General features: G+C 46.1%; 1 protein-coding gene across 4 annotated transcripts in view; it reads right to left on the bottom strand.

The window, feature by feature from the left end:
* Positions 1–627: 627 nt before the first annotated feature.
* Positions 628–21364, bottom strand: part of susd2 (sushi domain containing 2) — a 170892-nt gene continuing 150155 nt past the window's right edge. For all 4 annotated transcript variants that reach the window (XM_078226974.1, XM_078226975.1, XM_078226978.1 and 1 more), the window contains one exon: positions 628–1498. In XM_078226974.1, coding sequence (XP_078083100.1) covers positions 1432–1498 — 67 coding nt within the window. In that variant the 3' untranslated portion in view covers positions 628–1431. The remainder of the gene's footprint in view (positions 1499–21364) is intronic.

The following is a 21364-nucleotide window of genomic DNA, read 5'->3' as shown; positions in this document are numbered from 1 at the left end:
ATTTCAATTGGCTCCATCCTTGAAAAATGCCTGAACCATTGCAGGTTTCTGTCGTAGACCCCCATTACAAGACACCCTTTTGGACCATTCCTGAACTCTTGGCTAAGAGGAAGATTTTCCATTAAAGAAATTTATAAGGAATGGGTTCGTGGCTATTGTTGCACATGTGACACAAAGGAGGAAATATTCCTCCCAAGGGGTTTTCAAGATGGTTATGTGCAGAGACTGTTGAATTCTCTGACACAATGAGAGTTATAGGGGCCTCCCCATCACAATGGCCCCTATTCTAATTATTGTTCCAAACACATTTCAAACACATTTTTTTTCCCCCAGCAATGAGAAATCTATGTGAAACCACCAGGGCATATATTGCAAGACAGTAGTAAGGCTGAAAAGATGAATGTGATGCCATGCTCAGGTTTAAAAAGCCCTGTACGAAATGAAATGATCATTGTGTTCTCGACAGTATCAAGGTTATCACAGAAAGTAATCATCAATCAGAAAGAACAGTGGCATTCAAGTGTTTGCTCGGAGTGCCTGCTGATCTCCTATTTTATTTGGAGCAGCCATTTAATCCAAAACCTCTCAGGGCAATGGAATCCTTATAAATAATACAGTGCAAACCCATTATGGTTATATGTAAATGCTTTACTTTATTTCTTGCAAATAAGAAAATCATCACAAAGTTATTAATGTTTAATTATATGTCAGTCACGAAGCAACAACACAATGCCGCAACACACAAAAGCAACCACAGCCTATTTGCATTGTATACAGTATGGTTTTAACACACATGATGTTAGCTATAGATCCACTGAAACAAGATGCACAGTCAAGCTTTCCTTATTCAGTTCTTCATTTTGCTTATATATTCTTTTACTACTCCAACCTTCGGGTTTCTTTCATTTTCAAACCATTTTCTGTCTCCTCCTTTCTCCTCTCCTCTCTGATGAAGAGTTTGATTCGCTCGCTAAAGTAAGAGTTTACAGGCAGTGGTTAGACTTCTTCGATTCACTCAAAGGCCCGTGGTACCTGAACAAGCTGTACGGCGGTGAGTGCTGTTTGATTGTCGCTTGTAATCCTTATCCGACGTTCATCAGTAACTGCACCTCCACGAGAGGCTGAACAATGGCAGGAACCCTGCATGATCTTCTCCTTCCCATTCCAATAGAATCACTCCAGCTTCCACCCTGGCTGGAAGCAGCACATTAAATATCGACTGGACATTAAATCTTGGATCTCATACATCAGTGTGACTCACAGATAAATACTTCACTCCTTGCCAGATTTCACAACTAGAAACAAACTTCTTATATAGAACATCACATTCTGGACATTGAGATGGTCGGATGAGTTTCTGCAGTCCTCACCCTTTCCTTGTTGTTTCACATCAATTCAGTGATTTCCAATCAATTTCCAACTGCAAGGACTTCAGCAGCACACCGTGTGGACGAACAGAGAATCACCGGCAGCAATCTCTGGTTTTCCATTGTTAATTCTGCACGTACAATGTTACAATCGGTTTTAGAGTCAGGGTGGTGAACATTAAACAGTTTGACCCGCATTACAACCACAAAACCAAGACAGGCGACTGAATGTCTGAATGAAGAGTTCGGGTTTAATCGGAGTCTTAAAAGGAGGAAAGAGCTGGAGAGGCAAAGAGGTTTAGGGAAGGAGTTCCAAGCCCAGGAGGCCAACCGCCAATGGTGAGATAAAGGGAATGGAGAATTGTAGAGCTGGAGGAGGTTTTAGAAATGGCAAAAGTTGAGGTTATAGAGGGATTTGATCACAATGATAGAAATTTTAAAATCAAAGCATTGATGGACGAGGTGCCAATATGGTCAGGGAGCAGAGTGGTTATTAGTGAACAAAACTTGTCAGTGGGTTAGGACATGGGCAGCCGAATTTTGGATGAACTGAAGTTAGTGAAGGGAGGAAGACAGAAGACAGGCCAGGAGAGCAGCCTAATAGTTGAGTCTGGAGGGAATAAAAGCATAGCTGTGGGTTTTGGCACCAGATGGTCTGAGGTAATGGCAAAGATGGGCAATATGATAAAGATTGATGTTGATGGTCTTGGTGGTAGAAAAAATATGGAGTCCAAAATTTAGCTCAGTTTTAAAAAGGATGGCAAGTTTATGATTCAGCCTGAAATGTGGCTGGGAGAGGAGATGGAATGCTCTGGACTGAAGTGTTTGTGGTCAGAGGTAAAGAAATGGCTTTGATCTTCTCAGTGGGCTGGGTTTACATGGCAGGGTCAGGATGACGGGAGTGAACACACATGGCCACACACTCCCATCCAGTCAGTGATGGCCAGCAAATTAGCTGCTGACTGACAAGTCCGCTGGCTGATAAGTGCCTGACCAGTGGAATTTGCGGCGAGGTGAATTGGTGGCTTAGGACAGGATGTCCTGCAGGAACAGGGTCCATAAGACCATAAGATGTAGGAACAGAATTAGGCCATTCGGCCATCCTGTCTGCTCCGCCATTTGACCGTGGCTGATACATTTCTCAACCCCATTCTTCCGCCTTTTTCCCTTAACCTTTGATCCCTTCACCAATCAAGAACCTATCTACCTCTGTCTTAAACGCACTCAATGACCCGGCCTCCACAGCCTTCCATGGCAATGATTTCCACACATTCACCACCCTCTGGCTGAAAACGTTCCTCCTCATCCCCTGCCATGGAGTGCACGTCCTGCGCCAAGGTCTCCACTGCAGACGCTACCCTCGCAGTGTTGGCCTCAGTGCACTGGAGTGACGGCATCATCTCTTCAGACATAAGGCAATGGAACCTCTCCAGTTGACATTGCAGATGTGGGAAGGGATGCTGTCATCCCCTCTTGATGCTCACGACTCTCCCTTTGCAGTTCCATTAGCCCTGGGGTGACCGGACCCAGGGGCAAAACACTGGGCAGGAGCCTAGTAGAATCCTGGTCTCCGGCATCCCTCTGGGTGCCGATACGCTGGGACATCCCTGCCTCCACTTGCTGCAGATCTTTAGCTGTGAGGTACTCACTAGTGAGTGATCCAGAAGCCTGCCTACTTATTGAACCCACTGAAGTGTGAGTATCTGCGTTGGTGCCAGGTGTAGGTGACAGCTGTGGCGCCTCTTCCATAGTGAGGTTGGAGAAGACCCCTCTGAACTGCCAATGTCCGGAGGGTCCAGGCGCCTATTCGGCTGCCTTGTCTGCAAGAGAAGAGAGATGGCATTAGGTGCATCATGGGAGAAATGGGGGGACACTGATTACTCACTTGACGCTTGAAGAATGACAGCGTGTCTTGACGGATTCTCATGTTTGTCCGCTGCCCCCACTTTGCTATCAGCACAGGCAGCAGGCACGCTCTTCCTCCTCCCCCGCTCAGCTCAAGGGCTCTCTCCTTGAAGGGCGAGGGTTTTGAGCTCTGGTATTACTCCAGCTGGGCATGCTTGCTCTTGCCTGTTGTCTGTGCCACTGAGTTTGTTCTGCAGTGGCACAGACGGGGAGAGTGAAGGCGGGAGTCTTGACATTTAAGGTGGTGATGAGGTGTGGCAGGCGTGGATCTTGAGTGGGAGCTGGAGTGTGAGGAGCATGGCAGCGAGTAGGATGGAGGTGGGAGGAGGGCCTCTTTGGGGGTGTTGGCAAAGCCCGAAGTGGCTGGGTGAGAAATGAAGGTGGAGGAGGGAGGGGGGGGGGGGGGGGGGTGTCCCAGAAAAGACTGCATGAAGCTCTCTTACCCTGGCTGAGTGCAGAAGATCGTTCATCTTCTTGCGGCACCTCTGCCCTGTCCTCTTCTGCAGGAAGCTGGCACTCAGCAGGGCTGCCACTGCATCCCAGGAGGGGGTGGTTACCTTGGTGGGAGGCCTTCTCCTGGAGCGGGGGTTAGAGTGCATCCTGCTTCTGCTGCACTCCAGCAAGAAGTCTGGTGAGGGCTCCTCTGAGAAACGTGGTGCAATCTTCCTGGCTGCAGTTGCTGTGGAACAAGCACTGGGGAGCCATTTATAAGAAGCTCCCCAGTGACTGGTGCGAATAAGTGGAGCCGTGGTGGGTAAATCAGAGAGAGGCCGCTGTGGGCGCGATATTGTTCTCATGGCCATGACAAGTTTTGTCAATGAGGCTCAAGATTCAGTCAGAAATTGCGATGGAGCCGTCGGCGCGACTCACTCATTTTCCTCGCCGGAACCGACTCTGCCAAATTCTGGTAAGAGCGCCTCCTGTATCTCTGAGATGTGGCAACCTTTATTGGAACTCCATCTGAGGAGAGAATCATTTCTAATCTTCTTCCTCATCTTCTCCAGCGGGTCAGTCATCAGTGCCAGCAGCTACCATGCCAAGAGACTGGCATTGACTTCTGAGGAAGAGGAGGTCACCTGGGGAAGGTGAATCATCCCATCCACGTTCTGCACCATCTGTAAACTCAGATATCCACTCCTTGGGTGGGATTGAGTGTGTTGGATAAATTTGAATCACAAATTGGTATGAGCGCCACACAAGCTCCAGGTCAGATGCCAGAGACTCTGATACCCCATACCTCTGAGTTTGGGAGGAATATTGGAGCGCAGGTCGATGCTGAGTCCCAGACTCACAATGAGCCTCTGGAGTTGTCTGTAAGGCAGCAGATGCTGGATGAACAGCAGGAGGTACATCAAGATCTGGCGGCGATTCCAGAAGGTATGTGAACCCTAACTCGCACAATGGAGCACGGGTGCCTCGATCACCCTCGCGCCCTCAGGCACAGCCTCCTCCATCAGGAAACTGGTGACACTCATGGAGAATCAGATCCTGCAGACCAGATCCAGGGATCTCATAGTGAGGCGGCAGTATAAAGGGAATCGTGTCTATGGCTTTCTGGTGATCTTGGAGTTAGTGATCTTCCATAAAGCTTTCCTCGGAATGAATACACGATGCTGGCCTTGACGATATTGGCTGAGAATGCTTATACACAGATTGGAAGAGTGTAAGAGTTCAGATGTTGTTGATCAAAGTCTTCCAGATCCCCAGCTGTTTTATTATCAGAGACTCGCCCTGGCACCCACTTCCTGGTGGCCCTCAGGTGCAGCATCAGGCCAATCTGGATCCTCTTCAAATTTGTCACCTGATGATGTGGGCCGCTCACCAAAACCCGCTTCTGCCAGTCCCACCTAGCACTGGGTGGCATGGTGGTGAACAGCGGTGTACCACGACAATCAGGCAGACCCGAGCCATCAGCGCGTCCCAGCCAGCGGACTCTCATCCTGAGCAGTCTGCTCAACGCTGGCCCCAGTGGATGCATGGCTTTCGTTATAGCAATGCTCAGCCTCTGTTTGCAGATTTCCTACTGGAGCACGAGCCATCTCTTATCCCTTATTGCCAAGAATCTATCCCTACAATAGCAGTGCTGGGAAGAATAACCATTGCAGCTGGGAGTGCCTGCGGGTGGAGGCATCGTGAGAATTCCCAGAATATCACACACAGACCTGCATGATCGTCTGGCGATGGTCGCATCGGGGTGGGGAGGGGGGTGAAACCCCTTGCGGTTCACAAATGTCTCTGGCTGACTGATAGGACCCTGAATGGGCACATATGTGCAGTCCATGACTCCCTGCACTCAGGGGAGTTCTGCTGTGCCACTAAATCCTCTGACTCTCTCGGTCTGACAGACCTCGTCCATTGTATAGTTGATAATCTTCTAAAAATCCCATTAAATGCTTCCTTGATGCAGTAGTATGCTGTGGCCTGTCAAATGCTGCACAGATGCCCAGCAGCTGCCTTAAGGGAGTCTAAAGCATCATAATCCAAAGCTAAGGTCAACCCCAGAGCTATCAGCATTGGATAGCTTCCTTCACAGTTTGAACTCATCTCCCCGGCCTCATCCCGCACATAGATGTCACTGACACCCAGGGGAGAAGACACGAGCACTCTGACAACTGCAGATAGTTCAACTGCTGCCTACAAACATTGGCTGCAGGATCGAGAGGACTTTCAGTTCAAGAGGACTAGAATACAAAAGCAGGGATGTATTGCTGAGGCTTTATAAGGCCACATTTAGAATATTGTAAGCAATTTTGGGCCCGGTACCTAAGGAAGAATGTGCTGGCCTTGGAAAGGGTCCAGAGGAGGCTCACGAGAATGATCCCAGGAATGAAAAGCTTGATGTATGAGGAGCGTTCGGGGACTCTGGGCCTGTACTCGATGGAGTTTAGAAGGATGAGGGTGGGGGATCTGATTGAAACTTACAGAATAATGAAAGGCCTGGATAGAGTGGACGTGGAGAAGATGTTTTCATTAGTAGGAGAAACTAGGAGCCGAGGGCACAGCCTCAGAGTAAAGTGATGACTCTTTGGAACTGAGATGAGGAGGTATTTCTTCAGCCAGAGGGTGGTGAATCATTGGAATTCATTGCCACAGAAGTCTGTGGAGGCCGGATCATTGAATGCATTTAAGACAGACATAGATAGGTCTTGATTGGGACGGGGATCAAAGGTTATGGGGAAAAGGCGAGAGAATGGGGTTGAGAAATTTATCAGCCATGACCGAATGGCGGAGCAGACTCGATGGGCTGAATAGCCTAATTCTGCTCCTATATCTAATGGTCTTACGGACTTTGTGACAGTGGCCTCTGCAGCCTCTTCAACAACACCAGTACCTGGTCAACAGGACACAGCTGTCCCTGGCCAGCTGCCAACCTCTCCCTCCTTCTGACTGGAGGAGCCTCCCAGATATCGACCGTTCCAAGGGGGACAGTGACTCCCCAGTTGGACCCTTCCTCAAGGGTTCTCAGTGGCTCCAGGCGCCCTGAACAATCACAGCCCCCTGGACCCTCCTTTGCAAACATAGAGCTCTGAAAGTTGGCTGAAGGGTGCAAAATGTCACCTATGGCAGCAAGTTCAGCTGCTGTCTCTACCTTCCCCAGTGGATCAATTGCCCTTGCCTTTTATAATGCCTGTGTGCGTGGCCCACAGTTACCTGCCAAGATTCAGTGCTACTCATTCAATCCATGCAGTGCCCTGTAAGGGACTGCTACACAATATACAGGAGACCAGAATTTCAGTCCTGTGCAACTCCATGCTGACCATAGGGTCATAGAGTCATAAAGGTTTACAGCATAGAAACAGGCCCTTTGGCCCAACTTGTCCATGCCACCTTTTTTAAAAAATCCCTAAGCTAATCCCAATTGCCCGCATTTGGCCCATATCCCTCTATACCCATCATACCCATGTAACCGTCTAAATGCTTTTTAAAAGACAAAATTGTACCCGCCTCTACTACTACCTCTGGCAGTTTGTTCCAGACACCCACCACCCTCTGTGTGAAAGAATTGCCCCTCTGGACCCTTTTGTATCTCTCCCCTCTCACCTTAAACCTATGCCCTCTAGTTTTAGACTCCCCTACCTTTGGGAAAAGATATTGACTATCTAGCTGATCTGTGCCCCTCATCATTTTATAGACCTCTATAAGATCACCCCTCAGCCTCCTACACTCCAGAGAAAAAAGTCCCAGTCTATCCAACCTCTCCTTATAATTCAATCCATCAAGTCCCGGTAGCATCCTAGTAAATCTTTTCTGCACTCTTTCTATATAATAATATCCTTTCTATAATAGGGTGACCAGAGTTGCACACAGTATTCCAAGTGTGGCCTTACCAATGTCTTGTACAACTTCAACAAGACGTTCCAACTCCTGTATTCAATGTTCTGACCAATGAAACCAAGCATGCCGAATGCCTTCTTCACCACTCTGTCCACCTGTGACTCCACTTTCAAGGAGTCATGAACATGTACCCCTAGATCTCTTTGTTCTGTAACTCTCCCCAACGCCCTACCATTAACTGAGTAAATCCTGCCCTGGTTCAATCTACCAAAATGCATCACCTCGCATTTGTCTAAATTAAATTCCATCTGCCATTCGCAGCCCACTGGCCCAATTGATCAAGATCCCGTTGCAATTGGAGATAACTTTCTTCACTGTCCACTATGCCACCAATCTTGGTGTCATCTGCAAACTTACTAACCATGCCTCCTATATTCTCATCCAAATCATTAATATAAATGACAAATAACAGTGGACCCAGCACTGATCCCTGAGGCACACTGCTGGTCATAGGCTTCCAGTTTGAAAAACAACCCTCTACAACCACCCTCTGGCTTCTGTCAAGAAGCCAATTTTGTATCTATTTAGACACCTCACCCTGGATCCCGTGAGATTTAACCTTATGCAACAACCATGCGGTACCTTGTCAAAGGCCTTGCTAAAGTCCATGCATCAACTGCACTGCCCTCATCTACCTTCTTGGTTACCCCTTCAAAAAACTCAATCAAATTTGTGAAACATGATTTTCCACTCACAAAGCCACGCTGACTGTTCCTAATCAGACCAATAATGAGTACATAAGAACATAAGAACTAGGAGCAGGAGTAGGCCATCTGGCCCCTCGAGCCTGCTCCGCCATTCAATAAGATCATGGCTGATCTTTTTGTGGACTCAGCTCCACTTACCCGCCCGCTCACCATAATCCTTAATTTCTTTACTGTTCAAAAATGTATCTATCCTTGCCTTAAAAACATTTAATGAGGTAGCCTCAACTGCTTCACTGGGCAAGGAATTCCACAGATTCACAACCCTTTGTGTGAAGAAGTTCCTCCTCAACTCAGTCCTAAATCTGCTCCCCCTTATTTTGAGGCCATGCCCCCTCGTTCTGGTTTCACCTGCCAGTGGAAACAACCTCCCTGCTTCTACCTTATCTATTCCCTTCATAATCTTATATGTTTCTATAAGATCTCCCCTCATTCTTCTGAATTGCAATGAGTATAGTCCTAGTCGACTCAGTCTCTCCTCATAACCCAACCCTCTCAACTCCAGAATCTCCCCTGCACCCCCTCCAATGCCAATATATCTTTTCTCAAGTAAGGAGACCAAAACTGTACACAGTACTCCAGGTGTGGCCTCACCAGCACCTTATACAGCTGCAACATAACCTTCCTGTTTTTAAACTCCATCCCTCTAGCAATGAAGGACAAAATTCCATTTGCCTCCTTAATTACCTGCTGCGTCTGCAAACCAACTTTTTGTGATTCATGCACAAGGACACCCAGGTCCCTCTGCACAGCAGCATGCTGCAATTTTTTACCATGTTATTCCTACCAAAATGGATGACCTCACATTTACCAACATTGTACTCCATCTGCCAGACCCTTGCCCACTCACTTAGACTATCTATATCCCTTTGCAGACGTTCAGTGTCCTCTGCACACTTTGCTCTGCCACTCAGCTTAGTGGTCATCTGCGAATTTTGACACACTACACTTGGTCTCCAACTCCAAATCATCTATGTAAATTGTAAACAATTGCAGTCCCAACACTGATCCCTGAGGCACACCACTAATCACTGATCGCCAACCAGAAAAACGCCCATTTACCCCCGCTCTTTGCTTTCTGTTAGTTAACCAATCCTCTATCCATGTTACCCATAACACCGTGCACCTTTATCTTATGCAACAGTAATGAGGACATTATGGCAGGAATTGAATTGCAAGAGGAGATGTGGGTGGTGGGGGAAAGAGTAATGATAGGGAATTAAAGAAATAGAATTAAAGGAGATGTAAAGAGGAACAACATTAGGCCATTAGGATTTGGGAAGACTAAGAAACTGCATTAGTCAAATGAAACAGATAAGAAAACTGAGGGGGAAGAGGAGTATATATAACCAGAAACAGGAGGAGGGACAGTGAGAGATGATGTCCAGCCTGCCTGGCAGGGATGGTAATTAAAGATCATCAAAATAAAGCTTGTACATTCAACTCCCATTTGTTGTCTGCTGCAGAGGACTGTAAGGGGTCGGTATAAAGGAAGACTTAAAAGACTTTTAAGATCTCATTTGAATTTAGAACTGCTGGGGAAATTAAAATAAATGACAAGAATGAAAGAGAAAATCGTGTTCGGGCAGAATCACGGCTGAAGTACTAAATGAACTGTTATCATCTGTCTTCGCTGGATGAGAGGCTGCTGCTGTCACAGAAAACAGAAAGTGCTGGAGATGTCGGAAAGGATCAAAATAGAGGAGGCACTTAAATGGTTGACAGCACTCCAAGTAGAAAAGACATGCGGGGTTGCCGAGCAAAGTTAGAGTGAAAATGATGAAGGTTTTGGCCACAAAATCCTTGGATGTGGGAGTGATGCCAGAGAGCTGGAGGGTTGCCGAAGTTACGCCCCCTGCTCATGATTTCATTTAGCCTAATGGGGAAACGTCTAGAGACCACAACCCAAGACAAAATTAATTGGCATTTGAAAGAACGTGGGTTAACAATAAAGTTTATTTATTAGTCACAAGTAAAGCTTACATTAACACTGCAATGAAGTTACTGTGAAATTCCCCTAGTCGCCACAGTCCGCCGCCTGTGTCCATGCACCTAACGAGCACATCTTTCAGAATGTGGGAGGAAACCGGAGCACCCGGAGGAAACCCACGCAGACACGGGGAGAACATGCAGACTCCACACAGACAGTGATCCAAGCCGGGAATTGAACCCCGGTCCCTGGCGCTGTGAGACTGCAGTGCTAACCACTGTGCCACCGTGTCGCAATAAGAGCCAACTTTTGGATTTGTCAAAAGAAAACTGTATCTGACAAACCTGATTGTGTTCTTCAATACAAATAATAAAGGTCAATGGTGGGACTGATGTTGATTTCTAAAGGGTTTGATTTGTTAGCAAAATTGAAGCTCTGGGGATTAAATATGAAGTGGCAGTGTGGGTACGAAATTGGTTAAGAGACAGAGGTTAGATATTAGAGGATGGTTGTTTTTCAGACTGGAGTAAATTATACACTTTAGTAGTGCCCCCAAGGGATCCATATTAGGACAACTGTTCATGTTGATGCATATACATGGCCTGGGCTTGAGGACAGTGGCATAAATCCCAAGTTTGCAGCTGCCACACAGCATGGTAATGTTGTAAACAGTCGGGAGGATGATAGCAGAGCTTGCAAGCACATTTCCAGATGAGTGAAATCACGTGGCAGGTGAAATCTAACGCAGAGAATTGCGAAGCAATTCATTTTCGAAGAAAAAAGCGAGGAGAGGCAATATAAACAAAACGGTCCCGTTTCAAAGGCGTGCAGGGAACAGAGACCCCTGGGTGGGATTTTCCGGCCGCGCTCGCCTCAAGACCGGAAAATCCTGCCCGAAGACAATGGACCTGTGCATTGTTCGTGTCTCGCTCCCTACAATTCCCGTGGCGGGCGGAACAAGAAAATTCCACCCCGTGGGTTCACATACGTAAATCTTCGAAAGCAGCAGGACAACTTGAGAATGCTATTTTTTTATTCATTCACAGGATGTGGGTGTCACTGGTTGGGCCAACATTTGTTGCCCATCCCTAATTGCCCTTGAACTGAGTGGCTTGTTGGGCCATTTAAGAGTCAACCACATTGCTGTGGATCTGGAGTCACATGTAGGCCAGACCAGACCAGGTAAGGACAGCAGATTTCCTTCCCTGAAAAGGACATTAGTGAACCAGGTGGGTTTTTACGACAATCGACAATGGTTTCAAAGTCATCATTAGATTTAACTCCAGAGTTATATTGAATTCAAATTTCACTATGGATTTGAACCCAGGTCCCCAGAGATTCTGGATTACTAGTCCAGTGACAAAACCGCTACACCACCACCACCTCTCGTACCACCTGAAGGATTCTTGACTTTATAAATAGGGATCTGGATTACAAAAGCACGGGAGTCATGCTAAACTTTTATAAATCACTGGTTTGACCTCAGCAAGAGGACTGCATCCAGTTGTTGGCACTATATTGTCGGAAGATGCCAAGGGCGTGGCGAAGGTGCAGGGAAGATTTACCTGGATGGTGCCAAGAATAAAGGATTTCAGATATGTGGAGGTATTAGAGAAGGTGGCATTTTTCTCCTCATTTACATTCCCTTTGTCCAATTACAGCTCCCCTCCCCACCACCCTCACAGTTTAAATCTCTTCTGATTTTCTTTGCTCTTAGCTCTGACGAAGGGTCATCCAGACTCGAAACATTGGCTCTATTCTCTCTCCATAGAAGCTGTCAGTCCTGCTGAGATTTTCAAGCATTTTCTGTTCTTGTGGCATTTTTCTCCTTGGAACAGAGACAGTTAAGTGGAGATTAATAGAGGTGTTTGAAAGGATGAGGGATTTGGTAGGGTAGATCAAGAGAAACTGCTTCCACTGACACAAGGTTACAGGCAATTAACAGAAGGAGGGGTCAGAAGAAATATTTTTACACAGCAAATTGTCCTGAACTACAATGCACTGCCTGAAAGGGACTGAAGCCTGAAAGTGGCTTCAAAGATAACTTTCAAAAGAGAATTTTATCTTTACTTAAAAAGCAAACTTTGTGAAGCTTTAAGTTAAGAGCGGGGGTGTGGGATTAATTGGGTGGCTTTTCGAAGGTCTGGTACAGGCAAGTTGAGTTGAATGGTCACTGAAGGTGCTGTGTGCTTCTATGGTATTGACAGAGAAAAATCAGGAAAGAGATCTGAGAATCATCAGGCTAAATTTTGTCGGCATGGCGATGGTCGCGATGCCAGATCGGAAACCCGTGGCAACACCACATCAGCAACAGGGAAACTTGGCCCGTTTTATGGTACTCTGGTCTAGCGCTGGGACTCCCATCCCTTTAAAAGATGGGAGCACTCCCTTAAAGTTGTCAACCTCTTCAGTCTTATACAGTGCAGAAGGAGGCCAGTTGGCCCATCGAATCTTCACTGACCACAATCCCATCCAGGCCCTATCCCCACAACCCCATGCGTTTACCTTAGTTAGTCCCCCTGACACTAAGAGGCAATTTAGCATGACCAATCCTCCTAACCCGCGCATCTTTGGACTGTGGGAGGAAACCGGAGCACCCGGAGGAAACCCACGCAGACATGGGGAGAACGTGCAAACTCCACACAGTCAGTGACCCAAGCTGGGAATCGAACCCAGGTCCCTGGCGCTGTGAGGTAGTGCTAACCACTGTACCACTGTGCCACTGAAGGTGGTGGCTACTGTTGGTTCGACGCCAGCCTCCTCATAGAGTAAGCCGGGATTGGAGGTCACTGGAAAAAATCATGTGGGCCCCAGGCAAAGGGTTAAGGGTGGCAGTTGGTGAGAGCAGGGATGGGGTATCTGTGGGTATTGCCCTTGCTGCCAGCGGGCTGTTCTTGTCAAATACATTGTTCAGACTTGTCAGTGTCATGTCAATTACATTGTCCAGCTGAAGTGAAACAGGTGATGGGTATTAATTATCTTTGAGCACACATAAGTAGGCGATGACTGGGACTCAGTGTTGAGTGGGCAGAGTTGTGAGACCGAACAGGTCAATCCACTCTCTCAGTAAAGGAAAGCTTTGTGTCTTGGTTTCAGCTTCACCAATCAGCTTGGATCTTATTAACACAAAGGGCCTGATCAGAAGGGCCCTCTCCCTGAGCCCACACAGAGCCTGCCAGGTTTTACTTAAGGCCTTCGGTTAGCCTCCGAGCAGGAAGGCCATTCCCCCCACCTTCCCTACTGCTGATATTGGGAGGCGATGGCCTAGTGGTATTATCACTGGTCTATTAATCCAGAAACCCAGCTAATGTGCTGGGGGCCCGGGTTCAAATCCCGCCAAGGCACATAGTGGAATTTGAATTCAATGAAATAAATGTCTGGAATTAATAATCTACTGATGACCATGAAACCATTGTCAATTTGTCGGGAAAATCCATCTGGTTCACTAATGTCCTTTAGGAAAGGAAATCTGCTGTCCCTACCTCGTCTGGCCTACATGTGACTCCAGAGCCACAGCAATGTGGTTGACTCTCAACTGCCCTCTGAACAAGGGGAATGGGCAATAAATGCTGGCCAGACAGCAGATAATTCCGTGTCATTGGGAAGGTAACAGGCACTCTATCCCCTTTCTTCCCTCTCTATTTTATGGCCCCATCTCCTCCACTACACCCCCACCAACCCCCACCTCCCCCACCCCTCCTCCCATCCCCCACTTTTAGCACATCCATAAAGGGCTGGTAAAATTCAGTTCATAATAAATGGACGACTCAAGGCTTCAATTCCATTTCTGACATCGATCAAGGCAGCAATATGGAGAAGGTCACAACACCTGCAGCTTCTGAGTGCATTGAAGATGTGGAAACCATAATTACAACCCACACCCATCGAGGATAGATATCGTTTTGCCTGTCACTCTTCTAAGTCTGCAGAAAAGAACACATCAGTCACCCAAAACACAAATGGCATGAGGAATACGGAGAGAGAGGGGTGGGTGGGGTGACGTGGAACTAGATAGGGATGTCAGATGGCAAATTCCACAATGTATCGAAAGAAACAAAATGCTTAAAGGTGAAGTTGGAATATCTGGAAAGCAAGCACTTGTAAAACATCAAAAATTACAACATCTAGGCTCACGGGTGGAAGGTTCCTCTGTACTATTTATTCTCTCAGTGTGTGAGTGACAGTTAAAAAAAAACTTCCCAATCCTCCATCAGACCATAATAAAACCATATGATATAGGAGCAGAATTGGGCCATTCGGCCCATTGGGTCTGCTCCGCCATTCAATCGATTCTCATCGCCGTTCTCCTGCCTTTTTCCCATAACCCTTGATCCCCCTTATTGATCAAGAACCTATCTATCTCTGTCTTAAAGACACTTGGCCTCCATAGCCCTCTGTGGCAGAGTTCCACAGATTCACCACCCTCTGGCTGAAGAAATTCCTCCTCATCTCAGTTTTAAAGGAGTGTCCCTTCACTCTGAGGTTGTGCCCTTGAGTTCTAGTCTCTAGTTCCTCAAGACCACTAATGATCTGACCTCAGGATAAAATATCCAATGTGGAATACTGCACCAATCCATTATTGGCAGTGCATTGTAGTTCATGACAATTCACTGTATAAAAATATTTCTTCTGATCCCTCCTTTGGCAATTTTGTTAATTCCTTTATACCTTGTGCCAGTGGAAGCAGTTTTTCCCTTTTTACCCTACGAAAAACCCTCATCCTTTCAAACATCTCTATTAATCTTCACTTAACTGTCTCTGTTCCAAGGAGAAAAATACTACCTTCTCTAATATCTCCACATATCTGAAATCTTTCATTCTTGGCACCATCCAGGTAAATCCCCTCTGCACCCTCCCCAAGGCATCTTTCTACAATGTAGTGCCAAGAACTGGATGCAGTCGTCTAGCTGAGGTCAAACCAGAGATTTATAAAAGTTTAGCTTTTATCAGTTAATAAATTAATTTGGTCAATTTTGTTGCCGATTCATTATCACCCTATTCGTGGATCCTGTGTTGACAGCTAGATGTGCTGCGAGTAGCAGTAAACATGGATGAAGGCGGCATGGTGGCATAGTGGCTAGCACTGCTGCCTTATAACTCCAAGGACCTGGGTTCAATTCCCGGCTTGGGTCACCGTAATCAGATTGGTAAAGTTTCACATTGAAGGACTATCCCTACCATTGTATTATCTTTAATTGGCTATGTGTTAGTGATAGCATTACCAGTGGTTTGGCCTTTATCCTGAACTGGTTATCTATAAAACTGAGGACAAGACTGAATCGCTTGCAGCACAATGGTTGCTTAGACCATAAGATATAGGAGCAGAATTAGGCCATTCAGTCCATCGAGTCTGCTTGATACTCACCAACAGCTGAGCAGTGCTCCGAGTACAATGTTTTAAAAATTATTTCACGGGACGTGGGCGTCACTGGCTAGGCCAGTATCTTTTACCCGTTCCTAATTGCCCTTGAGAAGGCAATGGTGAGCTGCTTTCTTGAACCGCTGCAGTCCATGTGGTGTAGGTATACCCAGTGCTGTTGGGAAGAGAGTTCCAGGATTCTGACCCAGCGACAGTGAATGAATGGCGATATACTTCCAAGTCAGTATGGTGTGTGGCTTGGAGGGGAACTTGCAGTTGGTGTTGTTCCCATGTGTCCTCGTCCTTCCAGATGTTAGAAGTAGTGGGTTTGGAAGAATACCAGTCTTTGGTTGAGAACAGTGAATGGACAATGTAATAACACTGATACACCCTGAGACATGGAGTTTCCACTCGGTTCGCTGGTATTTTCCATTGCAATTCAGCTGAAATCAACAAAATCAATGCAAAAGACAGCAGAATTTTGTTCAGTGCAAGAAGCACACCCAGCTTTGAGTCCACACCCCGGAGCAAATTAATCATCAATTTGGGTGGCACGGTGGCACAGTGGTTAGCACTGCTGCCTCACAGCGCCAGGGACCCAGGTTCGATTCCCGGCTTGGGTCACTGTCTGTGTGGAGTTTGCACATTCTCCCTGTGTCTGTGTGGGTTTCCTCCGGGTGCTCCGGTTTCCTCCCACAGTCCAAAGATGTGCAGCTGATTAGTTTGATTGGCCATGCTAAATTGCCCCTTAGTGTCAGGGGGACGAGCAGGATAAATGCATCGGGTTATGGGAATAGGGCCTGGGTGGGATTGTGGTCAGTGCAGACGGATGGGCTGAATGGCCTCCATTAATTGAGGTCACTTGTGGCTCTTTGAGGAAGCTCCAGATATTAAGCTGGTTCTTTTGGGTGCACAGGTACATTCCAAAAGGTTTCGAATTGTCTTTTAATTTACTAAGAAGCTGGTTACTGACCCCAACAAATGGCTCCTCACAATTTTCTGAGATTCAGTGATATAAAATTGGGTTCCTCACATGTGCAGGCTGATTAAAATGTGCAGTTTTCGTGATAAACCCATTTTCAGCTGTATTATCAAACTACACCAAGTTATCACTCTCAAACATCGAACGCTAAATGCCTTTTTTAAGAATGAATCCAGCCTATAACACTGCCTGATTGTGCTGGTGGTATTTGCCAAGCCAACATGCAAATCAGTTTGAGCAGATATTTGAAGAAAAAAAAAGACACTTCTCAAAACCAAAGCCATTTTGGACTTAATTTTTGCCCCGGCTGCCGAGAGCGGGCAAAGTGCAAATTCTATTTTAAACAATTCTAACATCCTAGAGAGCACCTTGGAGAGATTGAGTGGTTGGGACATCAGTACGCTGGCATTGGAGGCAGTCCTGGGAAGGTTCATTCGATTGATCCCGGCTATGGAGGGATTTCCTGATGAGGAGAGGTTAAGTCGGTTGGGCTTGCACTCATTGGAGTTTAGAAGAATGAGAGGCAACCGTCTTAACATAGAAGCATAGAAACTAGAAGCAGGAGTAGGCCAAAATTGAGATATATAGGATTCTCAGGGGACTTTGCAGGAAGATGCTGAGAGGTTGTTTCCCCCTTGTGGAAGAGTCTAGGTCCAAACAGCATAACCTCAGAGTAAGGGGTTGCCATTTAAGACAGTGATGAGGAGCAATTTCTTTTGAGGGTAATGAATCTGTGGAATTCTTTACCACAGAGAGCTGTCAAGGCGGGGTCGTTAAATCTGTTCAAGGCTAAGATAAACAGATTTTTAATCAGTAAGGAAATCAATGGTTATGGGGATAAGGCGGGAAAGTGGAGTTGAGGATTATCACATCAGATCAGTCATGATCTCATTGAATGGTGGAGCAGACTTGATTGGCTGAATGGCCTGCTTCTGTGCCTATGTCTTATGGTCTTATAGTCAGCTGAAGTGCTGGTGAGTTTGAGCAGCAGTCTTTCAGCACGCAGTGCACCGCGTGTAGGCCTACCATGGGATCATCATCATACATCAGGCTACATTTTCGTCCACAACCAGTTTCCCAGCAGAAACTCACTGGGCCAGCCCTTTCATCCACTATCCACAGACAGCTCCCTTCTTCCATCAAACTTCAATAGAGTGTCATGGTGGCACAGTGGTTAGCACTGCTGCCTCACAGTGCCAGGTACCTGGGTTTGATTCCCACTTGAGTCACTGACTGTGTGGAGTCTGCACGTTCTCCTCATTTCTGTGCGGGTTTCCTCCGGGTGCTCCGGTTTCCTGCCACAGTCCAAAGGTTAGGTGGATTGACCATGCTAAATTGCCCCTTAGTGTCCAAAGATCTGTAGATTAAGGGGATTAGTGGGGTAAACGTGTGGGGTTACAGGGATAGGGCCTGGATGGAATGCTCTGTTGGAGAGTCACTGAAAACTCAATGGGCCAAATGGCCTCCTTCTGCACTGTAGGGATTCTATTCTATGAATATTGTCAGCAGGCTCCCAGTGCTACTTGCATCCCTTATAGGGTTAATCCCTGGGGATTGAAGAAGCAAAGGGAAGTCCCAGTGGTGTGTCAGGTGGAGGAAAAGAGATCCAGGATTGGCCTGACCCAGATTTACTGGAATAAAATTGCCTCAGGCAGCTGTTAGAGTCACCTTCAACAACCCGAGCAGCATGGTTACTCAGTGGGGTCTCAATAAATCCAAGGTCTTATTCAAGTTTCACAGACTCACAATCCTCTTAGAGAAAAAGATTCTCCTTATCTCCATTTAAATAAGAACATAAGAACTAAGAGCAGGAGTAGGCCATTTGGCCCCTCGAGCCTACTCCGCCATTCAATAAGATCATGGCTGATCTTTTTGTGGACTCGGCTCCACTTACCCGCCCGCTCACCATAATTCCTTTACTGTTCAAAAATGTATCTATCCTTGCCTTAAAAACATTCAATGAGGTAGCCTCAACTGCTCCACTGGGCAGGGAATTCCACAGATTCACAACCCTTTGTGTGAAGAAGTTCCTCCTCAACTCAGTCCTAAATCTGCTTCCCCTTATTTTGAGGCTATGCCCCCTAGTTCTAGTTTCACCTGCCAGTGGAAACAACTTCCCCGCTTCTACCATATCTATTCCCTTCATAATCTTATGTTTCTATAAGATCTCCCTCATTCTTCTGAATTCCAATGAGTATAGCCCCAGTCTACTCAGTCTCTCCTCATAAGCCAACCGTCTCAACTCCGGAATCAACCTGGTGAATCTCCTCTGCACCCCCTCCAGTGCCAGTGCATCCTTTCTCAAGTAAGGAGACCAAAACTGTACACAGTATTCCAGGTGTGGCCTCACCAGCACCTTATACAGCTGCAACATAACCTCGCTGTTTTTAAACTCCATCCGTCTGTCAATGAAGGACAAAATTCCATTTGCCTTCTTAATTACCTGCTGCACCTGCAACCAACTCCTTGTGATTCTTGCACAAGGACACCCAGGTCCCTCTGCACAGCAGCATGCTGCAATTTTTTACCATTTAAATAATACTCCATTTTGCTGTTATTCCAACCAAAATGGATGACCTCACATTTACCAACATTGTACTCCATCTGTCAGACCCTCACCCACTCACTTAGACTATCTATATCCCTTTGCAGACTTTCAGCGTCCTCTACACACTTTGCTCTGCCACTCATCTTCGTGGCATCTGCGAATTTTGACACACTATACTTGGTCCCCAACTCCAAATCATCTATGTAAATCGTAAATATTTGCGGTCCCAACACTGATCCCTGAGGCACACCACTAGTCACTGATCGCCAACCAGAAAAACACCTATTTACCCCCACTCTTTGCTGTCTGTTAGTGAACCAATCCTCTATCCATGCTAATACATTACCTGCAACACCGTGCACCTTTATCTTATGTAGCAGTCTTTGCTGCGGCACCTTGTCAAATGCCTTCTGGAAATCCAGATACACCACATCCACAGATCCACTGCACATGTAATGTTCTCAAAGAATTCCATCAAATTAGTCAAACATGACCTTCCCTTCATGAACCCATGCTGCGTCTTACCAATGGGACGATTTATATCCAGATGTCTCACTATTTCTTCCTTGATGATAGATTCAAGCATTTTCCCGACTACAGAAGTTAAGCTAACTGGCCGATAGTTACCCACCTTTTGTCTATCTTCTTTTTTAAACAGTAGCGTCACATTTGCTGTTTTCCAATCTGCGGGCATCACCCCAGAGTCCAGTGAATTTTGGTAAATTACCACTAGTGCATTTGCTATTTCCCCCACCCTCTCTTTTAGTACCCTGGGATGCATTCCATCAGGGCCAGGAGACTTGTCTACCTTGAGCCCCATTAACTTGCCCAACACTACCACTTTCGTGATAATGATAGTTTCTTGGTCCTCACGTGCCACAACCTTCCTGTCATCAACTTTGGGCATGTTATTTGCGACTTTCACTGTGAAGACCAACACAAAATACCTGTTCAATGCCTCAGCCATTTTCTCATCTCCAGTTATTACATCCCCCTTCTCATCCTCCAAAGGACCAATGTTTACTTTAGCCACTCTTTTTCGTTTTATATATTTGTAGAAACGTTTGCTATCTGTTTTTATATTCTGAGCTAGTTACTCTCATAATCCATCTTACTTTTCTTTATAGCTTTTTGGTGGTTTTCTGTTGACCTTTAAAGATTTTCCAATCCTCTAGGTTCCCACTAATCTTTGCCACTTTGTATGCATTTTTTTCAATTTGATACCCTCCTTTATTTGCTGAGATATCCATGGCGGATTATCTCTTTTTCTACAGTCCTTCCTTATCACTGGTATATAAGTTTGCTGAGAACTGTGAAAGATCACTTTGAAAGTCCTCCACTGTTCCTCAATTGTCCCACCATAAAGCTTTTGCTCCCAGTCTACCTTAGCCAATGCCTCCCTCATCCCTTTGTAGTCTCCTTTGTTTAAGCACAAGACACTGTATTGGATTTTACCTTCTCACGCTCCATCTGTATTTTAAATTCAACCATAGTGAGATCGCTTCTTCCGAGAGGATCCCTAACTGTAAGATCATTAATTATTCCTGTCTCATTACACAGGAAGAAGTCTCACAACACCAGGTTAAAGTCCAACAGGTTTATTTGGTAGCAAATTTGCTACCAAATAAACCTGTTGGACTTTAACCTGGTGTTGTGAGACTTCTTACTGTGCTTACCCCAGTCCAACGCCGGCATCTCCACATCATCATTACACAGGACCAGATCTAGGATAGCTTGCTCCCTCGTAGGTTCCATTACATACTGTTCAAGGAAACTATCGTGGATACATTCTATTTACTCTTCCTCAAGGCTGCCTTGACTGACCTGGTTTGACGAATTGATATTTAGATTAAAATCCCCCATGATAATTGCTGTACCATTTTTACATGCATCAGTTATTTCTTTGTTTATTTCTCACCCAACCATGATGTCATTATTTGGTGGCCTATAGACTACGCCTATCAGTGACTTTTTCTCCTTACTGTTTCTAATTTCCACCCAAATGGATTCAACCTTTTTTTCCATAGAACCTATATCATCTCTCACTACCGCCCTGATGTCATCCTTAAATATCAGAGCTACACCAGCTCCCTTACCTTCCTGTCGGTCCCTCCGAACAGTCAGATACCCCTGGATATTTAACTCCAAGTCGTGACCATCCTGCAACCATGTCTCTGTAATGGCCACCAAATCATCCTCTTTCGCAATGATTTGTGCCGTCAACTCATTTACCT

Source organism: Mustelus asterias, chromosome 13 (assembly GCF_964213995.1).
Source record: "Mustelus asterias chromosome 13, sMusAst1.hap1.1, whole genome shotgun sequence".
Classification (NCBI taxonomy): domain Eukaryota; kingdom Metazoa; phylum Chordata; class Chondrichthyes; order Carcharhiniformes; family Triakidae; genus Mustelus; species Mustelus asterias.
The sequence above is the reverse complement of the archived record's forward strand: the minus strand, read 5'-3'. Positions and strand labels throughout refer to the sequence as shown.